At 37.3% G+C, this 27,751-nt stretch overlaps 1 protein-coding gene across 27 annotated transcripts in view; it reads left to right on the forward strand.

Annotated features, from left to right (window-relative positions):
* The window catches only part of MIPOL1 (mirror-image polydactyly 1), a 167,772-nt gene extending 142,564 nt beyond the window's left edge, over window positions 1–25,208 (forward strand). For 25 of the 27 annotated variants that reach the window (XM_015865032.3, XM_085550450.1, XM_085550446.1 and 22 more), the window contains 2 exons: window positions 1,871–2,101; window positions 20,296–25,208. In XM_015865032.3, the coding sequence (XP_015720518.2) occupies window positions 1,871–2,101; window positions 20,296–20,362 (298 nt within the window). In that variant the 3' untranslated portion in view covers window positions 20,363–25,208. Of the gene's footprint in view, window positions 1–1,870; window positions 2,150–20,295 lie in introns of all 27 variants that reach the window. The other 2 variants (XM_085550455.1, XM_085550456.1) reach the window with 1 other exon arrangement.
* The last annotated feature ends 2,543 nt before the right edge of the window (window positions 25,209–27,751 follow it).

The raw sequence follows: 27,751 nt of genomic DNA on the forward strand, positions 1-27,751 counted from the left end.
GACAGTATTTTGAATATAAATAAAAGGCTCTTTTTTTAAATTTTTCATATGTTCTGGAATGAGGAAAAAAACAAACAAACAAACAAAAACTCTCAGTTGGAGCAAAAGTATTCGGATTTTTAGTGTTTTTTTGTGTTTTTTTTTTAAACCAGGGATCCATATATTCACTGAAGGATTTGCCCTCTCAGCAATTTTTTTGTTTGTTTATTTGTTTTCATTTTGTTCTTGTGCCAGGTGTTTAAGAAGTGGACATCAGTGGTTTTTCATTACCCAGCTTTCAGCATTATTTGCATATCTTTGTATTTTTTCCATGGTGATCAATGCTCAACTATAGTGGAACTTCAGTCAATAAATTTTATGTGCAACTGTAAAAGTAATTTTATTTTTAGTGAGTCTGTTCTAGGGATTTTAATATCCCTTTATAAATATTTATATTTTCAATATGTCTTCATTTAATTGAAAAGGTTCTTCACTTTATTTTCAGACAACCTCAGGTAGTAGACGTAATGACATACCAACTCTCTGACCTTTTAGCTTCTGGATTTCCATTAGCTTATTCACATTTTGCTTATTCGTGTGTATTATATTTTAGTTTGTATATGATTTTCATCTATGGATTGACAGCAAGAAGGATGTTTTCTGTACAAATACCTTCATAAACTGGGAAGGAAGAAAGTATGCTGTTGCATACTGGATACTGACATGCAGAATGTCTCAAATAGTGCAATTAGTCTGTACAGCTACTAGAAATTCACACAAAAAGTATTTTTTGATGTTTGCATGGTCATTAGCCAAAAGCATGATATCAGGTCATACTCATCAGTACAGCAACAGCTTCTGATATCTGTAAAGTTGTTTTGAAATTACTTGCATTATTTATGTAAACACAGTGCTCATTATGATATTCTGCTGCCATCACTTTGGTTATAAATGTCCTCTGTGAGTTTCTTGTACTACCATTATCATTTTCCACTTTGTTTCCATTCATCGTAAAAATATAACTATGAAGAGATGGGAAAAAATCACTGGCAATTCCACAAAGAGCCTTCTGGTGCAGGCTTCTTCACTAGGAATCAGTTATTAGTGTGATTTCTGCCCTTGTACCTTAATAACACAGTCAGTGTGGCACCTGCTGCTTCCTTGGAAAATAATTCACAATCTAACAGGTTTCCAATTTTTTCCCAATACACAGTCTTCTTCATTCTTCCTTTTTGAATTTCTTCTCATGACTTATATGTAACCTACCTGTCCAGTGTCCGTCTTTTTGCTTATCATCTTTAGTTATTGATAGCTTTACTGTTGGCTAGCATTCACAAATGATTCATATTTCTGAATTATCCTTCTATCTTATTTGTTTGTACATTGTAGCACTTTTATTCCTTTCATTATATTGAAAAACCCACAGTTCTCAAATAAACCCCCTGTAGTCAATCTGTCTGCTTGCTAAAAGAAAGAAAGAGCTGGGCAACATGAGTTAATGGTAGCAGTAATTTACGCTGCTTAATCCAATTTTATGTAAATCACAGTAACAACTCATTCCTGCAGGTCATGGAATGTTGGGAAAATGTTGCAGCTGAAAAATACTTTATAAGTTTTTGTGTAATAGCTTTTTTGCTTTTAAAATATCTGCTAGTTGTTACGTACATTTAGAAGACCTTTGTGGAAACAGAATGTGCTTTCTGTTTTCCATCATCTTTGAAGCAGAACTTATTTCAGTATATATAGATAATATCTATATATAATTTATACATAAAAGAGCTTATTTGGCATGTAGATCCATATGTGATAATATTAATTAAACTGAGTATAGTATTCTTGCAGCTCAGCCTTATGCTGAAACCTAATGAAGTGTATGCTTTTGTTTCCCCAGTTTACACAAACCTTTGTCCCAAGGAGTGAGCCTGAAGGACTGGCTTCACTGTAGTTTCAGTACTTCTGAAGGTGGCCTGAAAGACAGGCAGGATGTTGTGACCGTTACCTATGGCCAGCTTGAGGACCTGGCAGTTCAGCTGCAACAAGCTCAGTCTGAGCAGCAGGACACCAAGCTGAAGCTTCAGAAGACCTTGGAGGCTTTGAAGGAGGCCAATGAGAAGGTTCAGAAGTAAGTCACTTGCCTTCTTTCAGGAAAAACTGCAATGGAAAACCAAGAGCAAATATCATTTCTTCTGGTATTTTTTTCTTGAATGAAAGTTTGTTGCTACTCAGAACAAAGTTCATTCCAAATTCTTTCTTTTTTTTTTTTTTTTTTGTCCTGTTAACAGCTGAGAAGCTGATGATTTTACCAGTGCTGTGGCAATTACTGTGCCTGTCATTCATGTTACAGAAACTGCTTTCTGCACATGCAGTGCACAGGGAAATTATTTCCATTCCCACTGAATGGTTTACACCCATGGCATTCCTATGACAAGAGAGCATTTACCTTTATAACTGCATGGTAGAATCTGAAAGCTCTCTCATGATTTCTTGTCTGTTACATACGGGGCAGGATTCATTCAACAGGAAATGCTGATGGATTTGTTTAGGAGTGGCTCCAAAATCTCACTGAAATAAGCAGGAAGTCTTTGAGTGGGTGAGCAGAGATGATATCCTCTTTTCCATCGTGTAATTCTCAAAGTTCATCTCTACTGAAGTCCTTATTGTGTTGATAGTTATTACTAGCATGTAAGTTTTTGACAGAATTATTTCTTGGAAATAGGAAAATATGTGGGCAGTGCCTCCTCACAGTCCAGCACTTCTTATCTCTGCATTCCTCTCCTCAGCCTCAAAAAACCTTTCCAAGGTTGTCAAGGCTGAACTGATGCAAATTTTCTCATCAGTCTATATTTGTCTTCAACTTCAGTGTCTGCAGCATATTTCAAGAGCAGCTAGGAATTGGCTGAGAATACATTGCAGGGACCTAGTGAGAGTTCTTGAGTAAGTAAGAAAGCATTCTAATTCTCCTACTTAAAAATATATAAATTATATATATTTTTTAAAAATGTATTTGTATCTACCTAAAAATTAATTAATATTAGTATTTTTCATTAAATCTTTATATGAAAATTCTTATTTTCAGTCATCACTTTAAAACCTCCAGTGACTGAGAGTTATTCAGGTCTTTAATATCAATACTTGGATGCACTTGAAACTTCAAAAGATGCATTAAATGTGCTTGCTGAATATAAAGCTATGAAAAATAACTACAGCACCTAAAAGTGTGTATTGATTGTGCAGTCCTGTACAGTGCATCATTTTAAAGTTGCTGTTGCATTTCTTTTTATTTATAAACACTTACTGGCAATCTACATTTAAGTGAAGGTTTTTGCATTGTTTTTGTTTTGGAGAAGTCTTGTTAAATCCTGTGTAGCCAGAGTTCATGGAGCAGAAATACAGACACAACCTGAACTAAAGTTGTACTGATGCACTGCTATAGTGCAAAGAATTTATGCGATTTAACATGCTCAAGTACTTGGGAAATTTTTGGTTAGGTTAGTTTTCATTATTGCTAAGATCAGACCACTGAGCCTATAGCAAAATTAAACAATTGGGTGAAGTCTTTTGATGACAATAGCATGCCCTTTTTACCAAGAAACTGTGGAAATGCTCTGTGCGTCTTCCCAGCACCCAGAGTCATCCACCCCCATCTTATAATTCAACCTGCAAACAGATTAAGCAGCTGAGTTTGTGGAAAGTGTGTTTACTTTGAGCTAAGAACCCTTGTGTGACACTATAGAGATTCCTCTGACACCTCTGGGAGAACTACACAGACAGTTCTTACTCATCAGCAGGGAAACCGGGCTGAGAATTCCCAATTCCTTTGTAGCCTCAACTGCTTCATACAAATCAGTGTTTGGCAATTAGGCAGGAACTCATTTGTTAGCTTTGCTTTTTATTTCCAAGATGCAGGATGCTCTACATTTCAAAAAGGAACTAGCAATTTATAAACCTGTCAGCTGAAAGGCTTCATGATATTAATTGTACCGGTATTAATTATTAGCAGTCATAAGAGCATGATTATTGTAAATGGAAATGTGATGCTAAAGTTTATCATGTAAGTAGGATTTTTAAATGTCTCTTTACCGGACTTATTGTTCTTGTAAATACCTAAGTAACATTTAATTCTGACGTGAGAGACACACTTAGGGACTATACAGAATAGTTTCTCGGTGTTTTTCAGTAAAATATCTAAATAAGTAACTACAGTTAAAAATTAGAAGAGTATAACAATTATGAGGTTCCCTAAAAAAGGACATAATTAGAGTAATTAAAGTTGAAGAAGGGTGTGCTTTGTATCTTTGTATCATGTAATTTATTAATGCTCACTGTGCCTTTGCTAATTGATTCTCTGGCCATAATTTCATTAGTTGGTGTACTTGCTTGCAATTGTTGCTTTCTAAGTGCAAGATCCAAGTCAGAACAGTGGTCCTGGGCTCTCTGTCATCAGGACACAAAGCATCTAAAAAATTTCTGGATCCTGTCCCACATGAAACAGCAGCTGGGAGCCAGAAGGGGAATATGTTGGAATCTGCTTATAGTGAACTTAGATGTAGTCAAATTCTGTTGACACTGAAAAAGGGTAAACATCTCCCATCAGCTTGCTGCAGTGTGATGGATGCGTGCTCTTCCCAGACAAGCAGATAGGGGTGGTGTGAAACAAAATAGTGACGGGCAGAGAGTGGCTGCACAGATTTAGTAGCATTTGTTTGAATATATTTTGTTTTTGAAACACTAAAAAGATATATATTAGACTTTGAAGAAAGCATTATTCTAGTTTATAAATCAAATACACATTTGAACTGTGCAGTGTATGTTAATAAATGCATGTTCTTGTACACATAACACAGCTCAAATTTCCTTTTTTCCAAATTTTCATTTGGAAATCGTAGAAATCTGCGGGACTCTTAAGATTTTTAACTGACACTATACTCTAATTTTCACTGTGTCATTAAGGTTCACAAAGGGCAAGGACAGAGGCACAGGACCCCCAGGAGCGTTGGCACAGTGCCACAGCCTCACAAGTGCATCATGCCAAAGCCAGCAGTCAGCTTCTACGGCTTCATCAGGGAGGTGGGCTGACCTGGAGAAGGTGGCCAGAAAACCTGGCAAATTCATTATTTTCTCTGCCAGAAGGGGAAGGGAGGTGTTTTAAAACTGCCCTTCCCACTGGAACCTCTGGGATCAAGGAGTGGCTGCCAATGTCAGTGAGATCAGAGGAGGCCGTAATGTAGTAGCAAATCAATATGAGCCAATTATCACTAAAGGTTGAGGCCACTTTTTTATGCTTTTTTTTTTTTTTTTTCCCAGGAATTGTTCCATTTTTCTGCAATGACATTGCAACTGGAGTGAATTTTAATGCAGTTTATCTACTGAGGCTTTTCTCATAGTTTAATGCCTCTAGCTCAGGAAAGTGCAGCTCTGTCTGTGAACACAGCCTTTGCACGCTCATATAGCTGTATGCAGGAGATGGCAGTGGAGGGTATGCATGTAGAATTTCTGTGTAGTCCTCTAAAAGTAAATGCACAGCCATGCAGTAATGGTGCAATGCTAAAATATACAGTTATGAAAATAGTCATAAATTGTGTTAAATATACTCCCAGTTCACTTTAAGGTAGTTCTTAGTGTGAACAAAGCAAATCCAGAAGTAATATAAAGCAGAAAATTTCTCACTATTTTGAATACAAGAAAAAATTAAGCTGTCTTCTAAATAGTTAGGTGGCTTTAGTAAAAGAAATTACTGCCTCTCACATAAAAAAACCCACTGTTTTTAATAAAGTTGATTTGCTTTACCTCCTAAGGTGTGCTGTTTGGCCACCTAGCTTTCATTGTTGTTGGAACACACCCATACGTGAGTGGTCCCGGGTTTCCCACTAGCATTTCTGAATATAATTTCTCTGTTATCAGAGTTGTTCACATAGGTTTGCTTTTTAGCTGATGCTGATAAATAAGTCCATCAATAAGACAGCAGAAACAAACAGTTCTTACCAGCATTTGCCAGAGTATAAAAATGAAAAAATTAAGGCTGAGCATTTAGTAAGTGATTGGAGTCCCCTTCTGCTACAAGTAAAGCTAATCTGCCCTGCCAGTACAGGAGCCGTGTGCATTTCACATGGATGTCCAGGACATTCTCCAGTGCTCACTGGAGGGCCTAATCTCTCCCAGAATGATCGGAGCAGCGCAGTTCAAGAACAAGAATGAATATTTGAATAATCACACCACAATGCGAGGTGACCTTCCGACAGGGGACTGACCAGATACACATATGGATTTTGGAAAGACGCTCTGATGCTCTTTTTTAACACAGCTGTGAGAAGAATGTGGCTAAGACCCAGTAGTCTTTCTGGAGTATAGTTGGCAAAGGAAACCATGAGGAGAAGAGAATTTAACACATGGGTGTAAGAGAGTCCGCTTCATTGATGCGATCTGAGGGGAATGTCTAATGACTGGAAGAATCAAACTTGGCAATGAAAACACAAAGCTCTTTTCATCAATTCAAACGCAGCCTCTAAAGCTGCAGATGGTTACCTCCAGCCTTGCCTATTCAGTGCAGGGTTGTGTAAAATGGCACTTTGGTGAATACTAATAGATCAAAACAAAGATTTAATAACATAAAGATGGAGTGTTCATTTTTAAATGAGGATACAGGTCAGTGTCTCAGAAAAGAGTAAAATAAGTATCTTTATGTATAGGTCTAAGGTCCCTGGAGATTTTTAACTGCAAACATGGTATCTTTAATGTACAGATTGTATTCAGTACAGCACAGCTATGCAGGGAGCAGGCTAAAAGCAAGCAGTTCTGATTTATTATACCAATAGAGCCTCTTTGCTACATGCAAATGTTGTTAACTAGTTATCTCCCTTTTAAAATCATACCTACATATATTTAGTTGAAGTCTATATTGTAGCTTGTATGCTTTCAGTCTCTTGTTGTAGATAAGAATGGAGCTAGTTAATTAGAAATTGCAGGCAGAAGCGCTACACAAAGGAAACAAGTTGCACATTCACCCGGACTTAGAGCTGTTTGTTTTGGATGTAATACCAAGTGTCAGATAACTTGACTGGTTTTGTTTTAAATTTAAAGATACGTGTCTTTTGTTTTCTTCCTTCGAAAGAATTAATATAATTTGATTTCTTATTTTATCAGGATGATACACTTAGATGTTCAGAATCCCCTGTCTATGCTAGACTGCTATTATTATTTTAACTTACAAAAGTGCATGCTGGTGAATGGAAGATCATGTTAACTACTGGTAATGAGAAGTACAACTTTATAGATATTAATAGTTTTGCTGATTTGTGTTAAAAGTGATTTTGCTTTTAATGAAAGCACTACATTGTCTGCTACTGTGGATTTCTGCTGTGATTGAATAGTTGGTAATCTTTTAATATCATACAGGGAACTTAACTGATGCTGGCATTTTGAAATGTAAAGGAAGTTCTAGTTACTTCTTGAAGAATGTAAACATAGAGGTAGTTTCTTAGTTACAGTAAACTAGCTTAGCTCTGTTGCACTGAGTTGCATTAATTTGTCCTAAGGATCTCACCCCTAGATTGCTATGAAATAGATGCTGGTGGCTACATTCAAAAGACCAGTAAGTGAGAGCGAAGTGCTATGAATCTGTTGCTTACCATAACAAGCAGTAGAAGTCAATGGTTATGAGAGTTTGCATGGAAGGGGTTCTGGGAGGAAACTCTTGTAGCTGTCAGAATACCAATGAAAATCAGCAATAATTCTGGGCTCTCAGAACTGGATCAAAAGTCATTAAAGGATATTCAACGTGGAAAAAACTGCTTGATGAGGACTGATGTGTTGGCTGCTTTGTGCGATGATTAAAAGCAGATTATAAACTCCATGGGGCCCATAAGAGATATACAGTCTCCACAGGCGGGGTTTTATAGTGTTTAGGAAACCCACACTAGCCAGATGGAAGATTCCCAGACACGCAAAACTACCACATACCCCAAAGAATTCTGCAGTGCAGCAGAGCTGATGTACAGTTTCTTTGGCATGCAAGGCATGAAGAAGAACATAAGAGAATCTGAAATGCAAAATCTAGTAATAAGCATATCATGTCTTATATGAAAATATTACTATTAACTAGGGTACCAAAAACAGGCAGTGTGAAATTATCAGGTTTAGGGGTAATAGGCTTGGAAGTGGTCTGCTTAAGGAATTAGGTTTAGTGAGGAATTAAGACTAATTGAAATGTATTGAAGAAGTCATGTGTGATCTAACTGAAAACAGTACATAGCAGGGACAGAATTTATTTAAATACTTGGAATTCTGCACTAACACCAGTGACTTCTCTCAGAAAAATTCCCCTCAGACTACACAAATATGCCTGGTCAAATGATGAATTGAAAAGTCTGATAGAGATACCTACTTGCTGCAATAAAACCATTTAGTAAGCCAGTGAGGTTGTACTCAACTTCAGATAAATTCAACATTGAGTAAAATCAGTGTAAAATTCACTCAGTTTTGAGGAAATAAATTATTGAACTAGTACTGAAATCTAAGCAAATTCAGTCTGTCATGGCATATTCTCAACCTTTCTTGATATGCCGTGTTTCAGTATCACCAAGTGGATCTTGTTTACCTTGGTTTACCTAAGGTACCATTCATGCTGTTCAAAAGGAAATACATCACTTTTGCAAAGCTGTAGTGAAATGTGTATTCAGCACTGAATTATATTATCTTAATTGGATGACACTTTGCTTTCCAGTTTTTGAATTACATGTTCCATATTGCAATCCAGTTAGCACTTGAAGACTGGGATGGAGGGAGCTGCAGATTCTAACTGCCACTAATACTGATAGCTTCCCAGCTCAGAGAAGAGAAGGCTTGTGTTAGCATAAGTAAAAAACTTCTGACTAAGCAACATAAAAACTCTTTGGCTGGTTTAGAAGCACCCTTTCCTTATAGCCGTTGTTACAAATCCCATCCAAGGTGCTGCCAGGCTCTCTCTGAAGTCCAGAGGGTGAATGTACTTATGATTCATAATGTCTTCTGTCATCTTTTTATTGGGGGATGGCCCTTAGTAGATCATATTGTGTTTTCAATACCAAAAATTATAGTCTGCAATACTGCCACAGCAGGTTGTTGAATATCAATTTAATGGATATCTTGGGTGTCATAAGCAGTAGTGAGGTCTTTAGCATCTGATTGAACATTATCCTGGCATCAGTCATGAGCAGTGTGCACCTAGAAGAATAAAGGCAAAAAAATCCCAACCAAAATAGAATTACAGATAAGTCTTTCCTGCATTCCTTGCACAACCAAGATGTCCACTGACTGCAGGGACTTTCACATGGATGAAGAACACAAAACTGAGCGTACAGTCTAAGTGTTTGTTTTCTTTGTGTAGCTATGATTTACATTTACTTAACCTCTGTAAATTGTGGATTGCAGTGCAATACTTTTCTTAAAGTATGGGTAGTTACAATATGAACACAAATATTTATCATCATTTGAATATTTATCATCTGTCTTTCAGGAAAATATAAGCAGTGCTGAAACTTCATTCTCTCAAACACTAAAATGTGTTCTATGAAAGTCAAATGTTTTCAGAGTCAACATAATCACTGTATCCTAGTTTTTGACCTGTGTGTTCATTTACAGTTTGCTTATAGCTGCTTCACAGAGATGGAAGTTTGTAGATTACAACATGGTTTTATTGATTTATCAGTAGCAAAATACACTAAGTACTCTCAGTAAACTGGATTGTCTAGCTCTTGGGTTTGTATTGTATAATATCAGCTTGTTGTGGAATACTTCAGAGCAAAATCAGAATGTTGGCATATTTAACATAAATGGTATGAACCAGACTTGCAAAGACCAATATTTAGTAAGGCCAATAACACAAACAAATTAGATTTTGAAGTTGTTTGCCCAATAGGAGGAAGCATTCTGACACAGTATTTGTGTTTATAGATAACTGTTCTATGAAAAAAAAAAAATAATAACATTGAGAAACAGATTGAGTTCTCCTTGAAGAGAGGAAAGAGAACTTTTTTCTCAGACTTGCTTTTCTACCAAGATGATAAAATGAGTATCATAGCAAATAATCGTTTTCTTGAATATTTTATATCCAAATAAAATAAGATCATGGCATTTGCATTGCCGTTACTAAATAGTATTTGGTTTGTTTGCAAGAGTCATTTATTTGTGGCTTGGCTGAGGAAATAAAAATAAATTTGCGGTACTTTCTGTTAATACCCATACTGTTTCCTAACATATGCAAAAGACTGAATACTGTAAATCTATGTGTAGAAGCTGAACAAGAAATACCAGGCTTACTGAAGCTTCAGAATTACATATAAACTTTCGAAGTATTGCTGGATTAGTCACCATCAGATAGAAATAATTGAGAAGTCCCAATCCAGCAAAGTATTTAATTTTAAGCAAGCTAAATATTCTCCCACTCCTTATAATTAAGTGTACTTTACTGAAGCAGGTACTAGTTCTTTAACAAGTGTATATGTGTGTGTGTGTGTGTGTGTGTGTATAAATAAGCACTGTTCATGTTTCTAATCTGATACTAAGTCATTTAAGTAATAGCCAGATGTTTTCAGTCTTTTAATTTTTTAAACAAAATTCAGTATTAATTGTATTTGTAGACATGAGCAATAATTAACCCTGTAATTGCCTGTTTTACTGGCAAATTACTCAACTCCCCTATTCTAGTTTTTTTTGCCATACATGGGTTGAATATAAGAACACAGATCTAAAGACTGACTTGTCATAAGACATAAATCTTTAGGATCAAATTTTATCACACCTCTTTCAGATGATGGAATTTTTGCCTGTAGAAAGAATCAGAATTCATCCTTTGGATGGAAGTCACTGCAGATATTAGAGACATGAATAATAAAATGGCTGTATTTTGCACTTTATTCTAGGTCTCACAGTACATCAGTTTCTGTTACCTCATACATTTATTTAGCAATATAATCATATAAATGATTTGAAGCATGTAATAAGTGCACATCTACATATGAAAAAAAGAATATCCTAAACAGAAAACTACACAAAAGACAATTCAAAGGACTCTGATTTTGAACACTAATGCTTTTCAAGAATATTAGAAGTTTTGATGTAAAGTCAAATTTTTATGCTTGCGTTGGTGGAAATTAAAAGCCATTTTTCCTAGAATCAGTCTCATTCATGTCGCTATCAGGCAGAATTGCTACCAAGGTTTAAGTCTGGAAGCTCACTATTTGAGAAATATTAAAGCTGTCTTCAAAATTAGCTCCAGGAGCACTGATTCTTTCCTAATTCAGCCTCACTCATGAACTCTCTCACCTCCCAGGAACAGGAGAACAGAGATGTGACACTGAAACTCATTTCCAGTTGCATGGAACATGTAGAAAAATGGGCCTAGAAGGCCAGTGCAAAAGAAAAATATTATGTGAATTGTCTGCAAGAGTCTGTTGGAGACAGCTCAGGTGCCTGCTTCTGCAGAGAGCTTGCTGAGGCTTAGAAGTGGGAGAAAATGTCTTTTCTTTCATGGGTTTAAATGATTGGTAACATGATGAAAAGTCTCTGATGTGATTTAAGTAACACTACACACTTGTTGAAGACACCTTAGTCTGTGATGCTGATTCTCAGCTAATATTTTAAAATCCCATTTTGTATGTGTGAATGAGCAGTGAGGCATTTTTTCTGGTTTTGTCCCTACACGTAGGACTCCATTGCAACATCACTGTAATAAGCTTCATGCTGATAACATCTATCTGTCATACTAAGAGAAGATGTTTCATGCATGACTTTTTTTTTATTTTTTTATTTTTTCCTCATCCACTACTGAGGAAAGATTGGTCTTATTTTCTCTAAAAATATCTTTTAGGAGGATGACTAAGTGTGAGCTGCCATGCATCCAGGAGACGTCTGTGAGCATCCTTGCCTTAAACCAGACATGTGGGGAGCTCAGCTACCAGTCTGAGCCCGTTATGAAGGGCTTATCACAACTGGGAGCTCCACTAAATCCTTTCCTCTTGCATCCAAACCTTCTTTTCTATTGTTCTTTGGTCTCTCCAGTTCCACAGAATTCATTCCAATGTGGACAGCGTCACGTGAGTTACACAAGAAAGAATGTCTATTGAAATACATCAAACCTATTTAAATGTAATTATTTTAATGTATAGGGCAAGAATTTGACAGTATTTTATAGGAAGGAATTTTCTTGCCTCAAGTTCCAGATTGCTTTTGGTCACAAGGATGGGATCACCTCAGGGAGACAGAACATTGCTGAGCGCTGCCTAGAGCCAGCAAGTCTGCATCAGGTTTTGTAAAATATTTGTGGAATAGTGAAAAGCTAATGTTTATGATATCAGGAAGAGTCAGCCAAAGTTGTGCTGTGGTGGGGTGGACTTGGTAAAAAGCCTGAGCATTGCACCAGTGTTTGAGATTATATGAACTTGTTGTAAGCAGTGCTTGACTAGCAGCATGCTCAAAAGTGGTGGAACTGGCAACTGAAAAGTTCAGATCTTGCGCTACAAGGAAAGCTTGTTAGAAATACACAGAACAGTATAATATGATGACTTATCTCATACTGATCCTTTTCAAGATTAGAGTCTCTTAGTAACCTCATTTCCTACAGATTCTTACGACTATTAACAAACTACTGTTCCTGCATCAGAAATCCTAACTCTTTGTTTTGTGCATATTAGTTGTTATTGGCATTATATTTTTTACTTCTTTGTTGTTGTTTTGTTTTTGTTTTTTAATATTCCTGAAGAGGAATTTACAACAAAACAAAACTTGTTACAAAGTAGTTTCTTTCTACATTTACTGAATTATGTCTCATCTGAATGTGGGATAACAGGGTTAAGTAGCCAAGAGAAATGTGCTCTTTATCCAGCAGTTTTAGACTCTAATTCTGCAGGCATTTGTGCCTGTACTTCTTACTGTACTTCTTGTACTTCCTTACTACATGAGGAACCCAGTCCAGGTCAAAACTGCTTGTATATAAAGCTAAACAAGAAATAGAGAAGAAAAGAAAAGAAAAGAAAAGAAAAGAAAAGAAAAGAAAAGAAAAGAAAAGAAAAGAAAAGAAAAGAAAAGAAAAGAAAAGAAAAGAAAAGAAAAGAAAAGAAAAGAAAAGAAAAGAAAAGAAAAGAAAAGAAAAGAAGAGAAAAGAAAAGAAGAGAAAAGAAAAGAAGAGAAAGAAAAGAAAAGAAAAGAAAAGAAAAGAAAAGAAAAGAAAAGAAAAGAAAAGAAAAGAAAAGAAAAGAAAAGAAAAGAAAAGAAAAGAAAAGAAAAGAAAAGAAAAGAAAAGAAAAGAAAAGAAAAAAAGAAAAGAGGAAAAGGGGGGGGGAAAAAAAGAAAAAAAAAAAAAAGGCAGGTCTTTTCTGTCTTCTTAGCTGGCTGAGCTTCAACAGGTCATTTCCCTTCCCTGTGTGCTGTTTTTGCCTCATGCAAAATGTGCATGGTGCAAAATAGGCTTGATGTCTGCCTTTTAAACACATAACATTTCTGACCATCCTTCTGGATTGTGAGTGTTCAAAGGAAAGAATATTTGCTTTTCTGAGACTGTATTGCTCTCAAAAAGAAGGTGGGAACCGTTCAGAGAAAGAATAAACCTGCCTGTAAATCATGGCTCTCTATTGATACTTTTTATTATTACCAAAGGGCAGGACTAGTTATCTTCAAAAGCTGAGAGGAAGTATCCGCTTTTCTTTCCTCTTTTGAAATGAATAAATACTGTGACAGAATACTTTGTGTGGTGAAGATACATTAGCAAGAAAGTAAAACTGCTAGCTTTTCTTAGGCAGATGATGGGGAGTACCAGCAGGAAAATCTAGGAGAGCCTTGCCTAGTCACATCAGCACAAACGATGTGGAAAAGCTGTCACAGTGAAGAGCAGGCTTATGTGTCAAGGTTTCTCCTAGAAAGAGACTGTGATACCAGGAGAGTGGAAACAGTAACTGCCAGTACTAAAAGTATTTCAAGCTTATGGAAGGAGGTATAGAAAAGGGTTTTCTTGCACAAGTAGTAAACTTTGCATAAAACCAGCATATAAACTGTGGGACTGAAGCTGGAGTTAATTAGGTGAAGTTCTGTGATCTGATTAAATAATGTGATGAGTATCATTTGGCCTCCAGTATGCCAATATATTCTCTATTTCAATTACTTTTTATTTCTTAAATCTTTATTGCCAGGCTTGTGCTCGGATCTGAAAGTTGGATCCCACAGAACAGGTCTCTGTCTGATCTAAAGGGCAAGTACATTATAGATTTCAGTTTACTGAAGCTAATGGTGCCGTAGCATACTGATTTCAGGGTTTATTCTTCTTTCTTATAAGCTCATCTATTTTAGGCAGTTGGTGTATGCTGTCCTGAGAAAGCATTTGAAAGCAAAGGAGCAACACCTTTCACAAGGTGGCATTAAATCCAGCACAGATGCTGAAGTCCTGATTCTGTATTATTCTGTACATTCTGTACACAGTATTCTGTGTAGCAGTCTACATTAATGCAAAGTAGAGTGAAATACTGTCAAAACAGACCAACTGTGTTTATCGCTCACTTTTCCTGCTGCTGGTGATGGCACAAGGTGAATAGTAATGGTGAGCTAGCCCATAATCTTCCAAACAGAAGGTAGAGAGCAAACAATTTGACAAGATTAGTTATTGTGGACCACAGATAAAGGCTTAATATTTTAGCCAAGGCCTCTGTAAGCCAGGTTTATTTTGAAATATGTCTGCTGTCAGGAGCCCAACTGGCTGTATTTGCTTCAAAGTTTAATCATATACAGAATTACTCTTTTGAGCTGAGAAGATGCTGAAAGGGATTTAATAGGAATGCTTGTTTTGTGACAGGGCTTTTCAGAGACAGCATGGCTTGCCCAGCCAAATTTAAGCTCTGTAAGTTTAGTGGAACATACTTTTTGGAGTGACATTACAACCACTGTTGGTCAGTCAGGAATTGGCAGCAGTGTCTGGAGTAATTAGATTCAACACTGTGGTGTACCACAGTTTAGAGTTTGCTGATGCTGCTAAATCAGTCTCTAAGACTCGTCTTTTAAGACCATTTATACTAGTCAGTTCAGCCACCTGTCTACCACAGGGCACAGAATTCTACCCTGTAATTCTGGCATCAGGTTTAAAACCACTGCTGAATACCCAGAATCCAATGCAAAAGTTGCAGAGGAAACTTGGTTAGGCAGTTAGGAAACTGGTCCTTCTGAGCCAGCATAGTTGTTAACAGAATGATGGTTTATGAAGAAATTATTACAGGCTGGTATATTATGCATTACATGCAGACAGGTTATGTTTTTTAGTAAATCAGTTGGAACTTACTATTTTTCTAAAGGCAGGTTTTTATGGTGATAAAAATAATATTTAAATTTAGGAGTAAGAATAGAGTTTCATTGACCAGAAGGCAAGAGAGAGATGCCTCTGTAGCATGGCAAGCCACCTACTGTGAGGTCTTACCTGTACGTTACAGGCTTTGGTGCTATGAACATTTAAGCATTTTATTCAAAGAGAGCAGCTTCCACAACTGAAACTGAAAACAATCTCTCAGAACACAATGTTAGCACAGTGCTGCTTCCTGAAGAGGGAAGCCACTGGAGTCTGGCTCCCTTCCACAAATCCCAGATCTGAACCAGTTTCCTCTGGCCTCTAGATTAAATGAGGCAGTGTCCAAGCACCTAGCTCTAGGAAGGTGCTCGAATCAAAGCAGCCTCTCCTCTCTGTGTCACTAATTTCCATGACTTTTGCAAAAATTACTCTGTAGGGTTCAATGAAATATATCCAAGAAGAAAACTAAGGGAAAATGGAGAAACAAGGGAAAGGATTTTCTTTTTCATACTGAGGTGAAATTAAGTGATTTTGTGTGTGTGTGTGTGTGTGACCGCTTAGTGAGCAGTCAGTTATTCACTGAGCTCAGCTGCTAAATTGCTTGTAATGCTTTTGTCCAATGCATTGTATTTATCTAATATATTTTTAAATGCTTGGTTTCTAAAGGGAATTTGTGTTAGCAAAACACATTCCAGAAGAAGCCAGAAATCATGCAAGTAAGGCCATCTTCATAGCCTAAACCTAATCTTATCTATTGGAAAGATAACCAAGGGTTATAGTTTAGGTTTATAGGCTTTTATATAGCATTTCAAAATCCAGGAGGGTTTTGTTTTTATCACTTAACCCCCCATATGCAGGTGGAAGCTATTGTTTTCTGCTAGTCTGTATATTGCTTTGCAGATTAGGGCATAGGCTACTTGAAGGATGCTTTCATTGGGTTTCTTTTCATTTGAACATACATTTTGGCCACTTCTGGGGCACAATGCCCTGGAAGATCATTCTGTGATGCTGCAAGTCTGTCATGTACGGAACTTGTGGATAAAAGCCACTGCTATCATTTGGAGTTCTTTTGATCAAAATTTAGCAGTGTGGGTGGAGCTGTGTGGATTTACATGGTTTCAGAGTTTTTCCTGATTCCAAGCTCCAGTTTAAAGCTGGATTTCTTCAGCAGTCAGCAGTAGAGAGGGTGGTTACACCAGCAGATACGTTTTTTTCAACTCTATATTCAGCTTCTGGGCTCCTTGAACAAACTTCCCTGGTAGTAAGAATTTTAAGACTTATTGAAGCTGATTCTAGAATCTAAATGGTTATACTTAAGGGAATAAAACCTTAAGAGTATCATACAGTCCATATAGGCTTTTGTCAGCTGTAGAGGCAGTAACAGAATGCAATTTGAAAGAATTGAAAGAGGAGCTGAGAATGGTGAAGAATCTGTCTTGAGAATGACATAGCTGGCAACATCCATGTTCAGGCAACATTTCAAGGCTCTTCACAATGGTGTGCCTTATGCTCCCTTCTCCTAAGCATTATATTGCACGTTGCATTTGTACTACAAAGAGTATTTATTCACAAGGAAAAGTAACCTTCACTTGTTAAATCTGTGTCTTGGGATACCATCAAGTGTAGTCAGTGCTGCTTTCAGTGAAGTAAAATATGATGGGGCTGTACTGGTAGATGAATCATGATTGCACAAAACAATAGAAGATGTTTTCTTCAGGTCACTGCCATCTGTATTTTGAATCAAACTCTACAGACCTCCAGACTTTCAGGGTAGTTCCCAGCACATCTTATTTGGCTACTGAGACATTTCAGTTAGCTTTGATTGTGACACATCGTGTTATTCCTTCAGTTTATCATAGATTAAGATGCTTACTTTCCAAAAGTTGCTGCCTGCAGTAACCCACTGGGCTTGGTGCAAAGCCTAGCCAAGAAGGGGTGATTCTGTCATCCTCACCCCTCACAGGTAGTGCATCGCTTACACAAATGGTCTTATTAGCTGTCTTTTATTACTCACAAAGAAAAATGTTGCTTAGTGTGAGTCAGAATGGCAGAGTTGGGCCCTGTGTGAACAAAGAGTCCAGGATTATCGTTCCGAAAAGCCCCCTGAGGCCTGTATCAAGAGTTATTAAGCACTGATTCAGCCCATAGCATTATTTTGTAGGCTTAAGTGGGATTTCAGTGGTATATTGGGTCTTGTGTCTGCGTAGGGGTGAATTTTGCCCTCTGTTTTTTTTATCTTATAAATAGCTGTTACAGTTTCTCTTTTACATTATTGTTTAAATCTCTTTCAAAGGTGCTGTTTCTTAATCCACTGTGCATTTTTTTTTCTTTCTTCTAATAAAGAATAAATAAATTTGCAAATCCACACATGGCTGAAACAAAAGGCAAATAAGCCCTGAACAGTTTGTATTTGGTGCTGGATATCTCATTTTGATTATTTCAGTCATCATTCATCTGAAAGGCAGAAGCTATGATTGTTAACCTCGTTATTTTCTATGAAGCCTAATAGTCAAGGTTAAACAGAAGACATCTACTTTCATCCAGTGGCATTTCTCTTCAAACAAGGGCAGCTCCTCACTAACTTGAATGCTGCTGTGTGCAGCACAGCTGAGTCTGACTGTAGGACCCCTAACCAGCATCCCTGAAGGAAACCTCAGTTATTAAATACATTTTTACCCCTCTTATGTACATGATTTCTTTTTGACTGGGTAGAGATTTTAATAAGCTCTGGTATTGGATTTTGCTGTTTCTGCTGTTTATCAAGAGACAATTGGCAGCCCAAACCTTCTGTTTTAATTGTTACTCCTTTCCTTTAAGTCCTAAAGCACATTAGAGAAGGTTTTAGTGAGAGAAATAGAGAGAGAGGGATCTGTTTAAAGTGGTAAGAAAGTTGCAGCAATGCTTCTGAAAGTAGAGGATAGAAAGTCCTCACTGCTGTGGATATTGAGGGTTGATCTGTCATTTTCTGAAGTTGCACATGGACTGAAAGCTGATTTAACAGGGAAATATCTCAGGAGGAGGAGATGAGGAAAGTATGACCTTTCAGGAATTATGAGTAAAACTCTTAGAACCCAGAAAGCATAGATTCATCCACTTTAAGGAGTAAATATGCTGGAAAACCCCTGACTTTGTACTTGCATGATCTGACTGTAGTGACTTAGAAATGTCGGGGTAGAGCCTTCAGAGAGACAAAATGCCATGGATTTAGGTTACAAAACAGGAAAAAATGCACTCATTGGTTAAAAAAGGAAAATTAATACATGGACAATAGGAAGGAGAGGCATGGCTAAGCAGTAACTCTTTACCTATACCTAGAAGGTGAAATTGAAGTCAGTAAAAGCTGATTCTTTAGAGTCCCTGTGGAACAACAATAACCAGGTGAACTTTCCACATACATTTCCCGGTGTCTGATAATTGCGTTAGGGTGGTGAATTCTTAATCAAGTTTCAGGAATTAAGTCACCTGGTGAGTACAATAAGAGGTGTAGTTTCATGTCACTTTGTGGTTCCTGGAAAACAAGAGTGTTTCAGTACGTACCATGTGTGTTAGTCACGACTTGTGGCATTAAATGCAAAATGTGTTAACTAGTTTTCCTGCTCTGATACAGCCATTAGATAAAATATGTTTTACAGTTTTGATAAAGCAGTGTTATTTTTTCCTTCCTATCTACATTCTTTGTGTTATATAATATTAAAAAATAAAAAAGAAAGAAAGAAAGAAAGAAAGAAAGAAAGAAAGAAAGAAAGAAAGAAAGAAAGAAAGAAAGAAAGAAAGAAAGAAAGAGAGAAAAAGAGAGAAAGAGAGAAAGAGAGAAAGAGAGAAAGAGAGAAAGAGAGAAGAGAGAAAGAGAGAAAGAGAGAAAGAAAGAAAGAAAGAAAGAAAGAAAGAAAGAAAGAAAGAAAGAAAGAAAGAAAGAAAGAAAGAAAGAAAGAAAGAAAGAAAGAAAGAAAGAAAGAAAGAAAGAAAGAAAGAAAGAAAGAAAGAAAGAAAGAAAGGAAGAAAGGAAGGAAAGAAAGAAACCTGTCTTTTCAGATATGAAGCAATGGTCAACTTTGCAGTAGTGAATACAGCTACTAGAACTTGTGGTTCATTGTTATCCATTATAGAAGCTGTGTGCATAATATGCTGGTTACTGCTCTGAAAGTATTCCACTACTTGCAGTGCCTAGCTCTGTATAGGTGGTTTATTTGTGGGATAGCTTTCATGGAAGAGTTTCATAAAGTTGAAGAAATAGCTTAAATACAAGATTACTGGAATGCTGAAAATTAATGCATGCAAATGGAAAAACCCTGAACAAATCTAGCCCTTTGGGTTTCCCTACCTACAAAGGAAAGAACAAATTAAGCCACCAAGATGCTGGATATGCTTATAGCTTGTCCATTAAAATTAAGGATTAGATGGCTCTCTGACCCACTTATTTTGACTTAATTTTTCTGTAGCCTCCATAACAGTCATGCCGGCCACCTTCAAATATCATTGTGCACATCAGAGACTTGGCTTGTCATGTACTTTGAAAAAAGTACATAAAACACATGGGGTTTGGGCATAAATTTGTAAATTGAACAATAAAAATATCTTGCACTGCTGGGTAACAGCAGGGTATTTTTTAAAGGGAAACAACAGCCAGGTGTTAAGTTTAAGAAGAGGCATGAACTGGCCAAATTTTTAAAAGTGCAAGAACTGAACATTGTGCTAACACCAAAGTGTATGTGTGCCACAATTGCTGCACAGGGTTTTGTGTTAGTTCCTTGTGGGGATTCACATACTCCGTGTACTATAAAAGAAAAGCAAGTTGGTACGTATCCCTGACTACAGATGGGTTGGGTTTTAGGTTTAAAAGTTTTCTGTAAGTTGTCTGCATTTTCCCTTAATGTCTCTCTTTTACAGTAGTGCTTTGTTTCTGAGCGTGACCACCACCAGGACAGCTTGGTTCAGTGCAAACACTGTCTCTTTCAGCCAGAACATTCCTAACGTTAGCTTCCTTTTTTTTTCTCCTCTCCCTCTCCCCTGCCCCCTCTCAGGTTGGAAAGGCTGGTGGACGTCCTAAGGAAGAAGGTTGGAGCAGGGACCATTAGGACCGTGATCTGATTGAAAGCTCCAGTCTAAGGAAGCATTCACATCTGGTGACCAGGCTGCTTCATTCAGCACTGTGTAAACACTAAAGCCTTAACTTAGCAAACAGTTGTTAGAAGTGGGACACTCCAGCGACATTCCAAGCTGAGATAAAATCAAATCATAAATGTTTAACTACTTTGCTGCTGAGTTCTGTGATTTGTTGAAATGTTTCACTGCAAACATATATTTGTTTTTAAGCAGATGCATTGTGGCTCTGTGTACTGTGAAAAATGATGTAGATGCTTATTTTAACAGTCTGTTCCATCTGTGTTACTAGACTACAGTCTGCTGCAAGCAAGGCGCAGCTTGACCGTGTATTCAAATACCACCAGCTTCAGGTGCAAAATCCTGGAAAGCAGCTTCAAAATTTGAATTCCTTGTGTTATTTATGAATCTGCGAACAGTCCAGCATTTGTATATTAAATACAGTAATTGATGATGTAAGTTTACATTTAAGAAGTAACTCTGACCACTATATTGGAGATATTTTTCCTCCTTACTTATAGCCCACTGCAGCTAATAACAATAGCTACATCTAAAGGAAGGATTCACTTATAGCTTTATACACTTGAGTAACTAGTGGAGTAGATGGTATTTTCAGCATACCTTCAAAATAAATGTACAGTTAGCTTTCATTGGAGGAACAACTGCATAAGTAATCATAAATCACTGTGTGAAAGCCTTGTGACACTGTGGGGTATCTCAGACAGTGGGGAAGGTTTCCTGGTTTGTTTTTTGTTACTTCTCTGTCCTTCCCTATAGGGTAAATCCTTCTAATGTTCAGAAATCACTTTAGAGAGTAAAAACGCTTCTATTCGGTGTAAGGTGATTGGCTCACACATTTCCTGCAAGGACATTTTCTCAGCTTTATTTTCACCTCTTATTGCTCTGCAGAGCAGGAGTACTATCCGGGCTGGATTTGGGCCCAGAATGCCAGCCCTCTGCTTTGCTGACTCCCAAAGTGCCCTGGGAGGGAATATGACGGCTGAAGAATAAAATCCTACAGAGAGGGAGGAAACAGAGGAGTGGGGAGGAAAATCACAGGTACACGGCCATATTACCCACAGATATAGGAGAGTTGGCCCTAGATGTATGTTTGCAAACCAAATATCTCCATGTATTCTGCATATTTTTACCACACAACTAAAGGTGAACAGAAGAGTCAGCTCAAGGCAGCTGCCCAACAAACCTGGCCCCTTGCAGGGAAATGAGTAGCATTCCTTCAAGCCAAATTTATCCAGGGTCACTTCAGAAACTCCTGATGAGTTCCTTTTTGACCTTTGGTCAATCCTGAGATAGCCAGTGAGGCTGGAGTCTTTCCACAACATGTATTCAGTGGGATAAAAGTTTCATGCTTCCAGTCCAGAAGCACACCAACCCAGCACCCAGCCCCTTCCACCTCTCTAGTGTGCTCCCATTCTGCATTCAGACATCTCAGAGATCTTTTTTCCATTGTCCTCATTGAACCTTGGATCACTAATTGAAAGAAAAGATCACCTGAGCTGTCAGCACTGTTGAGCCACTTCTGCTTGAGGAAATGCTATAACCTATTTTTTTCTGTTACAAAAACATTGAACAACCATTCCCAGTTCTTACCATTTTTTACATCCCTTATGATTTAATGTATTTTGCATCATCTTCCAGACAGAAGCCTGAGTCTCTCATAAAGGCGCTGTCTCATGTTTTCAACTTGCCTTGTCCTGCTAATCTATTTCTTTTCTAGTTCTTCGGTGTTTTTACCAAGATAGAGCAGAATTTGTGCATGGTTTTCAAGCTGTGACTTTAACAGATGTCATGTTTTCTGTTTTATTCTCCAAGCTATTTGTAATTGTTTAAGCGTCAGGATTTCTTTAGGAAAGCTTATGTCTTTTAAGTTAGTACTTCTATAATAATAATAATTAATAATAATAATAATAATAATAGCTTTAGGTCTTATTCTTCAGTTATAATATGCAGTTCAGAATTCATCATGGGGTGTGCAAGATTAGAACAGATCAGAGCCATTTTCTGAACATTCAGCTGCTGTATTACTGTGCATTCCCTGGCTGATTACCACTAGTTCCTATTCCACAGCTCATCCTAACTTCTACAGGAACAGAGTACCATCAGCAAATACTGCTATCTCCAAAGTATCTCCCTTTTCAAGGCAATTTCTTGTGGTCTTGAAGTAAGTTGAACAGCATAGGGTCTGGCAAATATCCCTATCCCTATAGGTACAGTAAGGTAGTTTACCTTCACTGTGAAAATGATACATTTATTGTTAGCTGTTGTTTTAAGCTAACTTTTAACTGCATGTTTTTCCATGTGAAGATTTTCCATATTACTCCTTTGGCAGCTGTGTTGAGGGAGCTTGTTTGCTACTTGGGAAATGCGAGTTTACTTAATCGCAGCTTGTTTTCCATGCATGAATGTGTTAGGTTCCTCCTCTCCATGTGTATCAGAATTCCTCACCTTGCCCCAAGTCCTTCCTTCTCTGAAGCAAATTGCTGTGTGAGTGCAGACTCTGGATAGTGCGGCTGTTTGCCCTCCCTCCCCTTGTGTCATCTGGCTTTGTTTAGGAAAATAGCATCAGCACACTTCTTACTGTGGGTAATACTTGATTCTGTACATTTATATGGTAAATTTGCTTCATTACTTTCTTTTGGACATGTTGTGCCTGAGGTAAAAAAATATTTCCTGATTCTGTCTTGCATCTTGTACCAAGTGACTATGAGATGTAATGAGCTTTTAAGTTAGCTTTTTTTTTTCTTATATCACCTTGCACATCCATTACTTTGAACATAATTAAGTTAGGTATCTAGAAAAGTTTGTCTTCTTTTGGAAAAGGCCCTGGGAAGTTGGCTGTGCTGGGAGAAGATTCTGAAGCAGTTGGGCTTTACCTCCTCTTTGCTCATAGCCTGGTGTGTGGTCCTCAGCAAATCCTACAGTGACAGTTGTAAACGGCATGAAGCCCCTCAAGAGGCACACAGGTACCCTGGGGGGGCTCTCAGGCAACTCTGCGGGTTAATGGCAAAACACTTTCACTTCTTCACCCACTGCAGTGAATGACAATGGTTGGGCAGTTCCAGAAACAGAGGCCCAGCCCTTGGTGCCTTCAGGTGGCTTTCTGGCCTCAGTGAACTCAGTCTGAGTTTTGTCTTTCAGTGTAATGAGGGCAGGAACTCTGATCTGGCACGTAGAAATAGGCAATAATGATAACACAGAGTAATTGGCTTTTGTTTTGCAGATTATTCAGTGAGAAGTGATTGATGTCTGTGCAATGCTCTGAAAGCAGAGAAAACCTGTGCTATATAGCAGACATGGAGAAGTCACTACTGTCCTAACTCATGGAAGAAGATGAGCTTGCATAAGATTAAGTAACAGAAGTACCAATTTGTTTTCCTCCCAGTGATGAAAGATGGCTCACCATGGGCAAAACTTACGGTGACATTTGTAATTACTGGTCAAATTAGTGTCCCTGTTGTTTTGAAGAGCATTGAGATGCTCAGGAGCACTCAACCCCTGTGAGATTTCCCGTGTTTCTCTTGATGATCCTGCAGCATGCTTGCATTGGGAGCAATATGCCAGGGTAAAATATGTAAATAGCATCCTGTTGGCTTGGGATAAAAGCATTATTAATGCTTTTCAGCACTGTAATTATATTCATAGTAAGCCTTCCCTAAGCCCATACTAATTAACAATATTATGACAAATCAACTTTAACAAAAAAGAACTGTGGACCTTCAGTCATTTACTACTGTTTTTCATTCAGCCCACAACCCAAAATGAGTAGCATGGTTTTCTCCACGAGTGCCAGGAAAACTACTGATACTTGGAAAGTTCAGAGCCAGATCGATCATGTTAGCAGAATCCCATAGGTGAAGTCAGTTTGATTCTCTTTTAAATGTATTCACAATAAAGCAAGGTTCATTAGTTAACTATTAATATAGAACATGAAAGCAGCCCTTATGAATAAGCCATCATATTTAAATAGTTTAGTACTGTCAAAATGTTTTCACTGGCACACTTGTTTATCTATTTATTCCAAATCACAGAATGTTTTACAGATATTCACCTTAATTTTCAAATTAAATGGCTTTATGCATTTTCTTATCAAATGATCAAGAATTATAACATCCTTCATCCACATACGCAAATGAACTTGCTATCTACATGTTGAGATTCTTCTGTGCTATTATTTTCTTCATTTAGAACACTTCCTAATGAAGGCTGATAGCGTTTTCTGCTTCTTTTTCATTTGTACACCACAAGATTTTCTTCACATGCAGAAATAAGCTGCAAGACACTTTAAGTCTCTGACTGTCAATTTCTCTGATATTGCTCTCACTATGATCACAGCGTTAATGTGCTGAATCTTATTATTGTACCATTTCACATCAGGTCTACAGAGCGGGACTTCTCTTGTTTGTTCTTCTCATGCATTGGCAAATAAAATGCATTCACGAGTCCAAAAAACAAAGTGGTGTTCTCATATTAGGTTGATTATAAGTCAGCTGTTGAGCTTCACTGGTCTAAACATTTCATTCTTCAGTTTTGTTGGGAGCACACGTGTTCTGGGAGGCTTTTAAACAAATGCTTGAAATGGTTGAAAGATTTACATTGCCAGTGCCTGGCTAAATATGTAATCTTTAGAAAAGACATGGTTTATTTTGGCACCATTTGAAAAACTCAAATATTTTAAACATTTGTTAAGTTTGAGCTTGCACATTTCAACGAAAAGTTTGCATTCCAAAATTACATCTCAGGTTACCTGTCTCTCTCTTTCTCTCTCTCTTTTGTATTTTGTAATCCTTTTATTAAAATAGTCTTTGCAAAAGGAGTTGAGATTTTGGAGGGAGGTATTTGTTTGTTTGTTTGTTTTTTAATTGTAAAATATTGCCTTTACCTTAATCGATTTGTAAGGTAACTTTTACCTGGTAAGTCTATTCAACTAAACTTCAGAAATGCAAGTACAGAAATGCTTTCAGAATTTAGATCTTCTTGTGAGCGGCCAAGGTTTGTTTGCAAAATTAGTCAAATACAAGAATTCTGGCCAAATCCTGCACAGCTTCACACACACATTCTGAGTGCTGAGATAAATAAGTACTAACCCTGATGTTGGGTGCAGGGCCAGACAATAAGGAAAGCAGGTTGAATGAGTACTGAACTGGTAAAATAGAATAGCTCAGGGAAAAAGAAAACCTTTTGCCTGGAGTTGTTTTTCTTTGCTGTCCTTCCCTCCCTTGGCAGAAGCTGGGGGAGGGGCTGCAATGTTTAGCCTAAATTTTTATTTTAAAAACAATTTCCACCTTTGATTTTCCCAAAGGTTTTAACCTGAAAGTTGTACTGAAGCTTAAAAAAGCGAGAACATATAAATTGAAAATGTTGTATTTTGTAGAACTCCTGCCAGATCCCCAGTTCAACAAACACTTGAGCATACCACTACAATTATGCACGTGCTTTGGTGTGTTGCCCAGTCAACAGCCAACTGCAAAGGGTCACACGCCTTTCTGCGAAGCTGTCATCACGAGGAGTTTGGCGTGTTTCCTCCATGGTTACCTGGGGCCAAAGGTCCAAACAGTGCCACATTCACAGGAGTTCCTAAGCATTTGAATGGCTTCTGAACATGCTATAGCAGATCCATTGTCATATAGTGAAACAGCAACATACCTGGCAGAATTCGTCACACCTGATAAACCTTGCAGAATACATTACATGAATTTAAGATGATTACTACTCATACATGAATATGAGTACTTTACATATGACTGAACAATGAAATGGTTTCCTGAAGAATTCAAAAGGTGGGAGCTATGGGTTTGAGATTTTTTTGTTTGGTTTTGTTTTTTTATAAAGTAAGTATTACTAAAACTACTTCCAAAGCCAAACTTATAAGAAAAGAAAAAAACAAAAGCTTAAGATAGAAAAATGAAAAACTACTTTGGTATTACTCTAATTCATTTTCTGTAACCTCAAGACCTTTGTTCGCTTTTTTTCACTGAAGTAGTGCCATTATTTCACTACATTTTCTTTTCAAATAGCCAAACTGTTTTCAAAAATCAATTCTTGAGAAATAAGGTTACTGGTGTCTAAGTTGAAATCAAGAAAGATTTCACATACTTCTAAGTAACAATTTGCTTTTCAAAAAGTTAACTAATATCTTCACTTGGATATATACAACTCAGATGCAGCCTGTGTGGAAGTATACTAGAGTAGAAAAAGAATCAGAAACGGTAGGAAGTCTCCATCAACACATGATTACCAAACATTAGTGGTACAGTTAAGCAAAAGAGGAAGATGCAAGAGATAAAATTTGGAACATGATCTGATATGGTACTGGTTATATCAGCATGCTTTGAAATGGAAGTGCAGCAAATGAAACACTTGAAGCTATGACCTCCAGACTGGCAGACCAGTTCTAGCACTTAACTGTATTCTCTCTGGTAAGGACACCAGCCTTGCACACAGTTAACAAATATAGAGCTCTACATCATCATAGCATATGGAGCTGTGGGGCTCAAAAACACCATATAATGATTATTAAACCTGGAGCTATGAGTTCTCAATGTGTGATCCAGTCAGCATAGTAAGAAAGATGTGGGTAAATCACAGCTTTTACTTGAATTCTACTTCCTGTTGGACAGGGAATGCATAAATCATGACTGGTCAGTGCTAAAGCTGCATAATAGCAAAGTGGAAGGTAGAAATTACATTTTGAGGAAGACAGCAGAAAGGAGTTGTATGAAGGGGGGGAAAAAAAAAAAAAAAAGAAAAAAAAAAAAAAAGACAGGAAAATTTACCACAATAAGCAACTGAAATACTTCACTTTGCAGACTCACAGAAGTGTTGAAAATGACATGGAAGTCATAGCACAACACAGGTTCTGAAGTGTTTGACTGTAGGTGCCTCACTGAAGCTAAAGTAGGTGTGAGATCATGAGGATAGGAAATCTGTTGAAATTAGGTTGTGCGCAATTTGTTCACTGAATTCTTTTTTGATATGACAAGATATCTCAGTTCTAAATTTTGAATAAAACAACACTCCTAATTAACATTTAGCTGGTTTGGTCACTGTATAACCAATATGTTCAGGTGGCAGTGTCCCCTCTGCTTCTCTCCGTTTGAACAATAGAAATCACACCTGTCCTATCACTAAAGCTTTTGTTGTTATAAAGAAGTATAAAAATTAATATCACCAAAACAGTAGTGAACCCTTTAAGGTTTTTGTCAAGAAATCTCTGCATGCATTTAAAAAGAAATTGAAAAATAATAGCACTTTCTCCCACTGATGGGTTTCTTCACATGGGGGATGATCAGAATTGATCACAATGGATGGAGGATGTTCCAGGCAGATATTAACACCTCTATTGCAGGTACTCTGTCC

The sequence above is a fragment of the Coturnix japonica genome, chromosome 5 (assembly GCF_054131305.1).
Source record: "Coturnix japonica strain WE chromosome 5, WE-NBRP24, whole genome shotgun sequence".
Lineage (NCBI taxonomy): Eukaryota > Metazoa > Chordata > Aves > Galliformes > Phasianidae > Coturnix > Coturnix japonica.